General features: G+C 39.0%; 1 protein-coding gene across 13 annotated transcripts in view; it reads right to left on the reverse strand.

The window, feature by feature from the left end:
• The window catches only part of LOC149319174 (dedicator of cytokinesis protein 9), a 194,806-nt gene that overhangs the window by 47,649 nt on the left and 134,340 nt on the right, over positions 1-12,817 (reverse strand). For 7 of the 13 annotated variants that reach the window (XM_089511205.1, XM_089511197.1, XM_089511196.1 and 4 more), the window contains 4 exons: positions 11,272-11,386; positions 9,519-9,585; positions 8,110-8,157; positions 5,510-5,646 (listed from right to left, as the gene is read on the reverse strand). In XM_089511205.1, the coding sequence (XP_089367331.1) occupies positions 5,510-5,646; positions 8,110-8,157; positions 9,519-9,585; positions 11,272-11,386 (367 nt within the window). Of the gene's footprint in view, positions 1-4,964; positions 5,009-5,509; positions 5,647-8,109; positions 8,158-9,518; positions 9,586-11,271; positions 11,387-12,817 lie in introns of all 13 variants that reach the window. The other 6 variants (XM_089511207.1, XM_089511206.1, XM_089511202.1 and 3 more) reach the window with 2 other exon arrangements.

The following is a 12,817-nucleotide window of genomic DNA, read 5'->3' on the forward strand; positions in this document are numbered from 1 at the left end:
GTAGATGGTAGTACATGGATCAATATGATCAATATCCCTTTTTCCTGCTGGAAGAAGGGAATGGTGGTGGAGGCTTTAGGGGATTTCTTCATCAAGGTGGAGAGTAGAGAAGGTGCTAAAAGAAGGACTGACTTCCCCTGCACTCTCCCCAGTACTGCAGAAAAATCTCAAAGAGCAACTGTGGCGGGAGAGTATGGGGATGTCGGCACTTCCTTTTACAAGATGCTCTGCCTGGACAGACTATAGCAAGAATGTACTACTGTCTGGGCAGAGAGTCCTTTTGAAGGAAACAGTGATACTCCCTCACCCTACCTGAGGAAATCTTACAGATACTGCTGCTGAAATAGCAAGAGTGGGAGATTTGGTGCTTCTTTGAGTTTTACTATATTTCATGTGTGTTATGTTCTTTATTGGAATCAGTTGACTCTTTTTGTAATTCACTAAAAATACAAGATTCTCCAGATGGAAAAGTGCTGTCTTGAGATCTAACCACTTTTATTTGACCTTTTGTTTTCGCTAAGATGTCAGCTAAAGGATGGAAAAGCTACACTAGTCGCCTCAGATGCACTATGATTAGTACCAATACTTTGGTGAAAACTCTTGTAGCCAATGCTAGGCCAAATGGCAGTGTATTGAACTAGAAATGTTGACCACTGCATTTGAAATGCAGGACTCTCCTGCATTCTGGGCTCATTGGTTTTCCAATCCTGTTGGATTGAATTGCATTTTTTCTAAAGTGCTGCTGATTTTGATTTTTTGAACTGAAATCTTGATTTGTTTCACTGAGGTCTATAAGAGCTGAAGTCTTTTCATTTCTAATAACTTTTCCCTCCACAAAAGGAGTAAGAGTCATTCCTGTAATTTCTCCTGTCAAATTTCTTCCTTTGATTAGTTGACAACACATCTTTTTTATCTTTGCCTTCTACTAACACTTTATTCAGAGCCTTTTCACCAAATAGCAGCTTACTTGAGAATAGCATGCTAGCTAAATTTGCTCTACCCTTAAAATCAACCTCCCAATGTTTCAGCCATAGCAACCGCTGTCCTACTGCTGCTGCCCTGGCTGAATAAGCAGAGATATATAATATATTGTAGCAGTTTATCTAACTTGCTTAACATTCTTTGTTCAGACTGACACCTAATGGATTTTCTCATTCTTGTTTCAATATTTTTTGAACATTGCAGGAGCAAGAAGTTGCACATCAAGATGGCATTTGCTGTAAGACCATTGCCAGCTGTTCTGTTATTCTCTGCTAAACCAAATTTCCTTACACATATTCTTCTGTAGTCAGTAGATTTAAGGCAAGTAATACCTTTTACAAACCTTTTAACTGCTCTATATTCAAAAACCCTTTACTTAGTACTCTCCTTTCCAAATCCTTTTCTGAGTGTTCTTGACATGATTCCATAACTTCCAATTCTTCTTCCAAATAAGAACCTCCAAATCATCAGTAGTAGTAGGACGGTGGTTGTTATGACTGAAACATTGGGAGGTTGATTTTAAGGCTAGAGAAAATTAAGCTAGCATGCCATTCTCAAGTAAACTGCTGTTTGGTGAAAAGGCTCTGAATAAAGTGCTAGTACAAGGCAAAGATAAAAAAGAATTGTGGCCAAATTCTATGGTGGCACTTCCTCATGATATGCTGACCTATTGTAGAACTCCTTCATAGTCTCTAAATGCTTTTTTGTTTGTTTGTTCTGTTTCCATTTTCCTTAAAATTTTGCTTTGACTCTATCACTCCTCTGATCTTTTATAAGTCTCACCTGCTTTTGACTTGATTAATTTGAACCAAAGTTGAGCCCCGACTCCTGCTTTTATGTGCCTGGGGTGTAAAAGCCTCACAACGGACACATGTACTAATACTGTGTCCCTCTCCCAGACAAAAGAGGTAATGGGAGTGACCATCATGGCCTGGGAGTTTACCTCCACAGTTGTTACACTTCTTGAACGAGATCAAAATGGTTGCCATTTTCCACAGAATCGACATCTAACAGTTCAAGATCAGCACAGCAAAAAATAGTCTGAATTTAAGAGAATGTCCAAAAAGGATAGTCTGTGGGGAGAACCAAGTCATTGCCATAAAGAAATTGCCAATCTAAATTATAAACCGTAAGCTTAAAAGAGAAAAAACCAAGTCAAATGAAGAAAAATACACGGACAAAGTTCCTTGAATTCTGCAAATGTGGTGAACGAAAAGGAACTGAAGTAATGACCAGGAATGGCTAAGGGTGCACTAAGAGGTGGGTGGAGCTGCCTAGCGATCCCAAAAGATCCCAAATATGCTCTGGACAAGTGCAAGAATACCCAATTGTGTGATTCAGAGGGACCACAAAAGAGAACTGAATTTTGTTGTCTTTTAAACAAACTATTTTCTACCTGTACTTCTTCTCTAATTAAATCTTTAAAGTTTCTGAATTATCAATGTTTTCAGAATTGTTACTACATCCACAAGGTTGCACTGAAGTTTGCTGTGTTGGGGATTTAATTTGATGCTCCATGTTTGATCAGTCTCCCATAACACACACCAAATATTTTAGAATGCTGCATTGCTTTCAGGAGCGTCTCTGTTTGTGCTTGCAATTTGCTTCTTCATATGAATAGATTCAGTCACAATGTCCATCACAGACCCCTGTTGATCTGTACTAAGCTCTGATTGGCCATTTCCTTTGTTCGGATCCACCTTCTTTTTGTGTTAGGCTTTTCTGGTTTCAAAAAGATAACCCGAAGTTATCTCTGCAATTTTGTTCTCTACATTGCTTGTGCCAATTTTAATGGGCTCATTAAGGAAGGCTTTTGGTTTGACTGTTACCTGATTCTTAGGGGCTGTACAGACCAGCCAAAAGGGCCGGTGTCAGGGTGGAGTGGGGGCGTGGCGACTGCCCACTGTCCGCCCCGACTCTGCCCCCAAAGCAGTGTCACGCCATCCACCCGCCCAGATGGCAGGCGGCTTGGGAATGCTCCTGCAGTGCAGCATTTACACACACTGTGCTGAAGAAATGGAGAAAAAGTGTTGGAGAGGCGGCAAGGGCGGCTTTTTGCTGCTCCTTTTGGGGCTGAAAAAACACCGGATTTGGACTGCAGTGTGCAGTTGCGGCAGCCCCAATCCAGCACCCTTTAGGGCCGTCTGTTTTCAGCCTTAGTCTTTTTTACCTTAATGCTCCATTCCACTTCTGTTCCCCCCCCCCCAAAGATTTCAACATCACTCTTACTAGATGAGAGAAATATTTTCTTCAATAGCAACTCCTATCTATATTAGGATACTTGTCGCTCACTAGGCTTAATGCTTAAATCTTTTATCAGTATTACACAATTTCTCTCCGCAAACTGTGTATTTGCTTTCTTGGAGGTTTGAGACGTGCCAGAGTCATTTTAATAGCAACTCTGATCCAGACTCGGATACTTGTTGCTTGCCAGGCTGAATACATCTTTTATCAGTATTACACTATTGCTCCCCACAAACTGCTTGCAGGCTTGGAGGTTTAAGACATGCCAGAGCCAATTTCCACTCGACATCTTTGTTTTTCACATGGCAAATAGTCATATTCTGAAGCTTCCTCTAACCCAAGCCTGCAAGTAAGCAGTTTGTTTTCTTTTCTTATTTCCTAATTCTGATGCCATTATAACTTTTAAATTTCTGCTACTAATTGGCTATTTAAGATGAGGGAGGGAAACTGTCTGACTGGTTGGCAAGGCAGGAAATCAAAACTGAAGGTGACAGTTACAACAATTTAGAATTTTGAGATCCTCCCTCAACTGGTTGGTATGAGGAATTAAGCCATGTGTGTCATTAGCCTCACAGAGTATTTTCCTTCTTCCATAGAAACTAACTGGCTCTTTAGTTTCTATGGGAGCAAAGAAAGCACTGGAGTTGAAATGAAAAGGACGCCAGGTAAAACCCCATCCCTAGATGTAAAGCTTCAAATAAGTAGTGCTTTACTTGGTGAACTATTTAGCAATAATGTTATGCTGAACACAATTATGCTAAACTAATATATACTAAGCTGAGTTTTACCATATAGAGACACACATGAAATGATCATCGATATCACTGTATATACTTGTGTATAAGTCTAGAAATTTTAGTCAAAAAAACTGACCCCAAAAGCATGGGTCAACTTATCCATGAGTCAATGTAGGTACTGTACTTTGACTCTTACCCCCAAAAAAAGGAACTATCTGCATCTCTGAGTAAAGTGGCGAAAGGTGAGAGCTTAGTCTGTCCTCAGAACACCTAATAGAAGCAACAAACACATCTACTCTCTGCAGTGTCACTTCTGATCTTTTTGAATGCCTAGGTGAGAAAATGGCATTGGTGGAAGTTCTTTGGTGCTTCCACTCAAAGGAGCACCAAGAAGGATTGGGCTTTGAAGGATTTATATAAGACATCTGTGTATGTTTGTCAGCTTTTCTAGGTTAAAACCAGGCAAAGTTATCACTTTAAAGTTAAAAGATATAATCACTACTAACAGTGACCATTTTCTTTGCTTTGCCTTTTCATCTTTTTTGGCATCTGTTGTCTTAGCCCAGCCCACATATCATCGCCTTCCCCACACATTGCACAGCCACCATTTATCTCAGTTGCCTCCTCATCCATCCAACCTTTAGGGTTAGCACAAACAGTTGTGCCTGCTGGGATTTTGTATGTTCTTTGGCAGTTTTCTTTTGCTTTGTCCTTTATCCTCGACTTATCCATGAGTCATATCAAAATCACAATTATGGCCCCAAAACCTGCCCTTGACTTATACATGATATCAACTTATAGTCCAGTATATACAGTAGTTATGATCTGCATGGTATATTTCAGCAGTATTCCTATTTTTGACACCTGAAAGTTCAGAAACTTGATAGGTTTGTCAAGCGATATTAATGATGACAAGCGTAATCATTTCCAAACATGACTTTAAATTACTAGATTCATTTGAAGCAATTTCAACAGAAGCTGACTTCAACCTCATTGTCTTACCATTGTCTACAGAAATTCCAAGTAAACTTGATATTTTTCTCACACTGAAAACACAGAAAAAGTCACTTCATTACTGGGTGCGTCTTCACATCCAAATTAAATCATGGACTTTACATTTTTCTTTTATTAATATTCTAAGTATTTTCTCTTAAACATCATGCCAAAATATGGTCACATGATCAACCAGGCAAATTTCAACTTTTTAAAAAGGGTTCTAGAGAAAATGTACTTCAGTGAAATAGTTCCCCAATGGCAGCTGAAAGACAACAACAAAATCAGGATGACTATAACAGAACGCTAAAGTGCAATTTTGAAGTCTGCCCAATATTGCTATAGAACAATTTTATTATATTGTATTAAAATGCTGTACTTGACCATGTTTCCACATTGTGTCATCTCTTCTTATTACTATTTAGCGGTGAGCACACAAAGTTACTTGACCTAGAAAAATAAAGTCCATGACATGTTCTGGTGTGGGTTTCAACCTGTCTCTGGTGTCGTGGTATTAGATGCGATTTCAGCTGTTATGATGCCATGGAACTTACTGTGGCTAAATGTGAGAGAGTTATCCAGGCTGCTCAGCTGCTGTAATCTGGCATGCATCATCCCTGTTCTGTTACGGGAAACAGGTAATGTCTGAGATTTTCGATCATGAACTATGGGTCCCAACCCCTCCTGGTTCCTGCAAGATGAGTGAAATGGGACAGAAGCAAAAGTTAGACATGTTGCACTGCAGCAAGAGAGAAGAGTTAGTAAAGCAGCTCATGCAAAACTCTGTTCTAGAGGGTGAAAACAGAATGCAGCCTATTGCCTATTTCAATTAACATGCTGGGAGGGGTGGTGGTGAGGTTTTACCCAGGCAGCTGAAGAAATCATCTATAGCTCACAATGTATAAAGGGTGTGGCCTGTATGATTTATTTTCCAAACAGAATGATTTCTACTTACAGTTAGAAGCACTGTAGCTACAGTGAGAGTCTTTTAAAAGATAGACTCAGTCAAGAAGACTAACTATTTCATAACTATACTTTGGTTGTTTTGCATATCTAGAACACAATAGGCAACATTCCATAAGCATTACAGCAAGTTAATGTTTAAATTCAAAATGTTTGGCAGCTGTAGCATACAACCACTCTAGAAGTTTTTAATTCAGAGCAGTATATATACTACATGTATAAAAATTATAACTCAGCTGGAACTAAAAAGACTTTGTGTGTTGTGAAATAATGTTAAAGAAGGATCAGGGTACGTTTAGTAAGCAGGCATGCAGTAAGAGCAGAATTATGTCAGATGCTATCTTACCAAGACAGGAAGGGAGTAGAGCCATATACTTTGTTAAACTTGCCAGCAATCAAGTGAAGGAAATAGAAAAGTGATCTGTGTTAGCAATCAGTACAGACTAACCTCCCAGTGTGTACCACCACCAGAGCTGACAAGAAATGAAAACCAATACCAGAATTACACACATCCCTGTCTCCTCAACCATAGGGTGTGTAAAGATTGCATGCACTTTCCTGCTAATACATTCCTTTGGTGCATCTCAATGTGGAAAGTTAATAATTTTTGTGAATCTTTTCAATAATCCAGTAAACATTAGAAAAGTGCATAGTTTTCATTTCAGTGTTTCATGCAGCACCATCAAGTAATACACTATCAGTGAAATAACAAATTCATCAAGAACTTAATACATTTTCTTCTTCTCACACATCTTTCTACTTCTGTAACCCTATCAAGTACAACACATGAGAATTATAGTTTGATGCAAAGAAATATAATATATTTTTAAATGACAAGGCTTACATACAATAAATATGATTACAAATATGCAATTGTAAAAGAATCAAAATCATTTTGCCATTCACCCTAAGAAATATCACTACAAACACTGTTGTCACATTGAAGTCTTATGATTTAACTGTCAGAAAGAGCAGTTCCAAAGGCAAATGTGTATCTAGAATGTACTTCGGATTACAGGTGAGGGGTCAAATAATGGAAGTCAGAATATCATGGAAAATGTTAGAATGGATTCAGTCTAAATCCAACATTGCACTGAGGCAGCAGTGCCAGCATAATGGAACTTTCTTCCTATCCCTTTCCTATTCCATCCTCCAGAGCAGGTTTTGGGTGGCTGCAACATGGAGACTACCCACCTCCCAATTCTGCTGACAAAAGTAAATCTGCCAGTGGATGTCTTTTGCACTGGAACTAGGCCACTGTGTGCACATTTAAAAAAAAATTGGACAGAGAAATCCACACCTGCACTCTAGTTTTCTACCTTAGCTGCTTTGAACAAACTAGTACCAAAAGCAAGTGTAGTAAGTTTATAGCGAGAGAGAGAGAGAGAGAGAGATCACAGTTCATATAGCTATTTTCTATTTGGCTATTTTCTATTTGAACCAGCTCAGTAATAAATACCAATAAAAGTGTTTCAATAATCTCAAGTAGGCTCAGAATATACACACAAGTTGGTTCACAAAACAGCATATTGTTCTCCATGCATTTCCCTCCCAAAATGTTGCCATTCTAAGCAATGGAGAAAAATCATCAAATAAATAGGATTGCTTCCAAAGGAATATTTGCGAAGAGAGGGGAAAGGGACAACATAAAATGCATTTTCTTCTCCTGGGCGTGTATCTGGAATCAGCTCCTTAATTAGGTCATGCCTAATATGTGACATAACACCATGGCTAGTATGTCACAATTATAAGTGGAAACAGTTTTGGATGCACCAGGTAAATCGCCACTACAAGGGCTGGAAGCATATGGACAACACGAGCATACCTTGTGCAATGTAATTAGAATGTCCAGTGTTGTAGAAATTATTTACATAATAATCACTATGATGGCCTGCATGCAGTTGCTAGCTTTCACAGTTGACCATTGCAATCTCTATAATTTTGATAATCAATTCACATTTCTGTAGAACTGAACCGAAACAGCTTGGAGTGGGTTTTCAAAGGCAGAACAACAATAACCACAGGTAACATATCCCAGGATATAAGTGCAATAAATAAATAAATATGTCAAAAACTACTAAATCCATTTACTTACCATTAAATGGGCATACCCTTCAATGTATATTATTGACTGACAAGAATATAAGTATTCAGTTACAATAAAATTACACAAGTAGGCTGTACACAGTACCTGGCTATGTATCGTTTTCCCATGTATTGAAACTGATGCAAGCACACTCTGCAAAGAAACAAGTAGTTACTGTCATTTGGAAGTTAGACTTCATTATTGTAACAATGTAATTTGCAATGTTGCTCCAAATCAAGGTAAAATATAATCAAATAAATAACTTCCCAATGATTTTGGACTGCTAGGGTGGCAGAAGCTGAGACTAGTGATAGGAACTTACCTCATCACATGGCACCTGGCCCTCGAACTGCCAACCTGCTGACCTTGCAATCAACAGAGTCACCACCTTAACTACTTGAGCCACTGTGTCCCTCCCATAAACAAAGTAAAGAATTCCATATTTTAAGTTTCTATTTTACGATACTCTTTACTTTCTATGTGTAAGGTATTTTAAGTTTCCTAAGGCTTCAGCCTTTGGTAAGGAAACAAAAATATTTAAATGTCAAAGCCAAGCCTGTTAGGGTCCAGCTTTAAATCAGCAGAGTAGCATGTGCCCCTGTCTAACTATGAGGCATTACAAACCGCCGCTTTGAGGCGGTCTCCCGGCGCTGCTGTTTGCTCCGTGAGGGAGCCGCCGCAGCCAAACCGCATGACTCCCTTACGGAGCAAAAAAGAAGCTCCAAAATGGAGCTTCTTCTGGCGGCGTGCTCATGACGCCGCGAGGCGCCAATGGCGCACTCGCAACATCATTAGCGCCGTGCGACATGCAGACGCACGGCGTCCGTTACGTCAAGATGGCGGCAGCCGTGTGGAACGGCCGCCGCCATTTGTTACAGACAGAGTCCGTAACAGGAATAGGGGTGTCTGGAAGAGACGCCCCTTTTTTAAACTGGGACGTCCTGAGGATGTCCCAAGTGGCGGTTTGTAACCCGCCTATGCTTCCCTAAGAACTGACATTGAGTCCAAAAACAGTGGCTTGGCATAATGGGTTCCGTGGTTCTTGCAAAAAAGGCTTGAGAGGCTGCATGACTATGTAAGAGAAAACTAGATGGATGAGGTCAAAATGGGACTTCTGAATAGAGGTAAGAGGAAGAAACAAGGCTCCAATTATGGTAAATTGTGCATGAAGAGATCCTGTGTGTGCTTAACCAGGTTTTAATCTCTGCTCAACTATGGTACCCCACTGGGTGTCTCTGGGCAAGGCCCACTCTTTCAGCCTAGGCAGCAACAAGCATTCTTACCAAAAACAAAACAAAACAAAACAAGCAAACAAAAACTCTGTTATAAGTGTCCCTTAGGTTGAAAAAGACAACAAACAAGAACAACAATGTGGCTAACAGATAATGCTACACTAGGACTGCAGGTTTCTAAACTGAAAATGTGACATTAATGCAGGCTTTATAATTTACAATTTATGTTTTGCTTGAAATGGGATAATTGTGCCAGGTTTCAGAATAGCTAAGTGAACTTACTCTGCAATTGTGAAAAAATCCATTAGTTCTGATGTTGAGGCCTTATTCCAGTACGTGAACAGAGCATCTGCAATGTACAGGATAATAAAATCATCAATAAAATACCAATATCACAACATTTGTTCAATGATTACTACCTTTAAGGGCTAAAGAAACAGGAAACAGGAAACATAATTTTTTGTGAGTTTCTTGGGCTATGTGGCTGTGTTCTGGAAGAGTTATTCCTCACATTTCACCAGTGGCATCTTCAAAGAATGCTGGCATGGAAGTGAGTGGTGTATATATACTGTGTGACCATTGGTTGAGAGGAAGTGGTTAACATGTTTATCTGTGTGTTAGTCTGTTGTTGAATATCAAGCCTAAGAGTGGGAGGATATACGAGGAGAATTTATGTCTATTTAATTAGTGATCCATTGTCTGCTGGAAAGCCCCTGACCCTGGGTGATGTTCATTTGCATGTGCTGAGTCTTGAATTATGTGTTTTTCAGGACTGGTAGCCAAACTTTGTTTCCTTTCAAGGTTTCTTCTTTCCTGTTGAAGTTGTCCAGGTGTTTGTGGATTTCAATGGCCTCCCTGTGCATTCTGACCTGTTAGTTTTTGAGATGGTCCAGAATTTCAGTGTTTTCCCAGCAGACAATGGGGCTTTTCCAACAGACAATGGATCACTAATTAAACAGACACAAATCCTGCTCTAAAATGGTCAACTGTTATTCAGTGTTTAAAAAGCCCAGCGTGTTTCGGCTACGCTAGGCCTTCTTCAGGGGCTGAAAAGAAATATAAATAAGTGTATTTATCTTTGTTTTTAGCCCCCCAAGAAGGCCTGGTGTGGCTGAAACATGCTGGGCTTTTTAAACACTGAATAAACACTCACAGTTGACCATTTTAGAGCATGTGGAGTTTGTCTTCTTTCTGTTTGCTGCCTAATGGCAGTATGGCCACATAGCTATACCGCCACTGGGGACAACGTGGGCTTGAAGTCCGTGGATGCTCAAATCTGCTGATGGCAAATCCATGGATGCTGAGGTCCAACTGTAATTATTTGCCAACTGCTTTCCTACATAACAGCAGACACTTTAACTCATATTTAACTAATATTCTAAAAGGTTTTTATTTAATTTTTCAAGGAACCGGGATAAGATCACCTTCATTCAGGATTATGTGTAGCATTAGGTGCATTCTACTTTATAATTTAACTGACTGTGTAGAATTTGAGAGACTACTACTACACAAAAGAGAAACAACATGCAAGTTTGTTTAACATACATACATAAACTATAAAGGTTACATAATCCGAATTACCTTAGTACAAAAGTATGATTTTTTTAAATGCAGAATACATGCATCCCAACAGTTTTAATTATTCAAAGATTGTGAATACAGTTCTCCTTCCATATCCATGGATTGTTTTTATCCATGGAGTCAAGCATCTATGGCTTGAAAATGTTTTAAAAATATAAAAATTCCAAAAAGCAAATCTTGATTTTCCCATTTTATATAAGGAACACTATTTTATCACCCCACTGTATATAAAAGGATGTGAGCACCCATGGATATTGATATACATGGGGGGAGGGGGGTTGGAACCAAACCTTAGTACAAGGGCCCCTTGTATTAGAAAAACAAGTAATGCATCTAACAAGTCATACATGAAGCAAATCATGCTGTATTATATTAATTACAGAACCAGGGATTTGAACTGTCCAGTACAAACTCATCTCTAAAATGAATTAAAAACGAATACAATTTTGCTTACCATCTGACATGCTTTTTAAAATATAAAGAAAACACATCAATAGACTCCTGATTTCATTTTGATCCAGTTTGTCACACCGGACTACAGAACTTCCCGAAGGGCAACTTTGTTGGTTCTGAAAAGCAAGACAGGAATACATTTGGCTAAGAGGCTTGTGTTAACCCGAGATGACAGAAATGGCAGTATCTGAACATGAAGACACACATCCACATTATCAGTCTCATGGTATTTAGCTTAGTAAGGCACATCAGCATACATACAAAACTAAACTTGTACACTTAAGCCAGATTGAATTCCCTTTCTGCATACATTCCACTGCTCCCTCTCATCCTCTTTGTAAATAATAAAAAACCCGTATTTAATGGTAAGGCTGATGGACAGGAACACATATCCTTTCATAGCCACTTTATCTTTTAAGCTGAACCCATCCTATGCCCACAAATCCAGGAAAAGTCCCATGGAACTTAATGGTTCGTTGCAGCTTTTACCCAGAAAATGTGAATATAATAAATAGAAAATAATTCCTTTGCAAATATGAACAGTATCCTGGTCATCTTTGGTGAACTAAAAAGTTTGTTTTTAGGGCAGTGATATTAGAATGTTTACATGCAGAATTTTCTTTCTGCTGGTGCTAAAAATGTCACTGGAAATGGGCTAAGTGGATCCCACTCCAAAGAAGCTGGAAAGAAGAAGACGAAATTGGAATATGCACATTAGAAAGGCATCTAAGCTTTCCCTTAGTATACTAAGTTTTCTGTATGTAGGAATATTTTTAGGTGGGGTAAACATTTAATCAGCATAGTGCAGGAAAAGGGTTGCCATATAGTTCAACCATATACACGTTTATTCATAAATAAGTAAGTAAATGTAATGGGCTTTACTTGAAGGTGACTGTTCATAGACACCTTTCTTTTGACTGATTTTGTACAGAGTGCAAGTCAAAGGGGCAGTTAGTTTGTTCCTAAATTCGTTTCTTTGAAACACCGGAAGGCAACTTCCAGAGGCCTAGGCACCTCCTACTGCAGTTGCCTTTTTCTTGGCTCTCAGAAAGCCTCATGAGCCCTCCATGGCTACAAATGTTAAAACTTATAAACTTTTTTTTTTTTTAAAAACCCTCCTGTGGAGTGTGGAGGATTTTACCATCTCTCTCTCAACTTGCTTTTTTTTTTTTTTTTGGGGGGGGGTTAAAACCAAAAGTCACTTCCAACTTTCAAAACAAGGTCCCCCAAATCTAAAACAGGTAGAAGTAAATGTCTCATCTAGGAGGAATGAAGTGTCTTCTTAGAGAAGATCATCATCATCATCATCATCATTCTGGGAAGAGACTAGAGATGTGAAGTCCCAGGGGAAAAAACAGAAACATTCAGAAAAAAAAAATGCACCCCCACCCATTTTTTCAAAGCTTTCCCTTTAGAATGAATGTATTATGCCTGCTTAACACTTTGGACAAAATCATTTCCTCTGATTTACTACTGTTGATTGCTTCTTCTGTTTTTAATGGGAAGGTTTCGCCTGCTTCTCAGACTAGCAAAACCAAAGAGGTAGG

This window comes from Sceloporus occidentalis, unplaced genomic scaffold, assembly GCF_023333645.1.
Source record: "Sceloporus occidentalis isolate IW3139 unplaced genomic scaffold, rSceOcc1.0.p SCAF_2, whole genome shotgun sequence".
In the NCBI taxonomy this organism is placed as follows: Eukaryota; Metazoa; Chordata; class Lepidosauria; order Squamata; family Phrynosomatidae; genus Sceloporus; species Sceloporus occidentalis.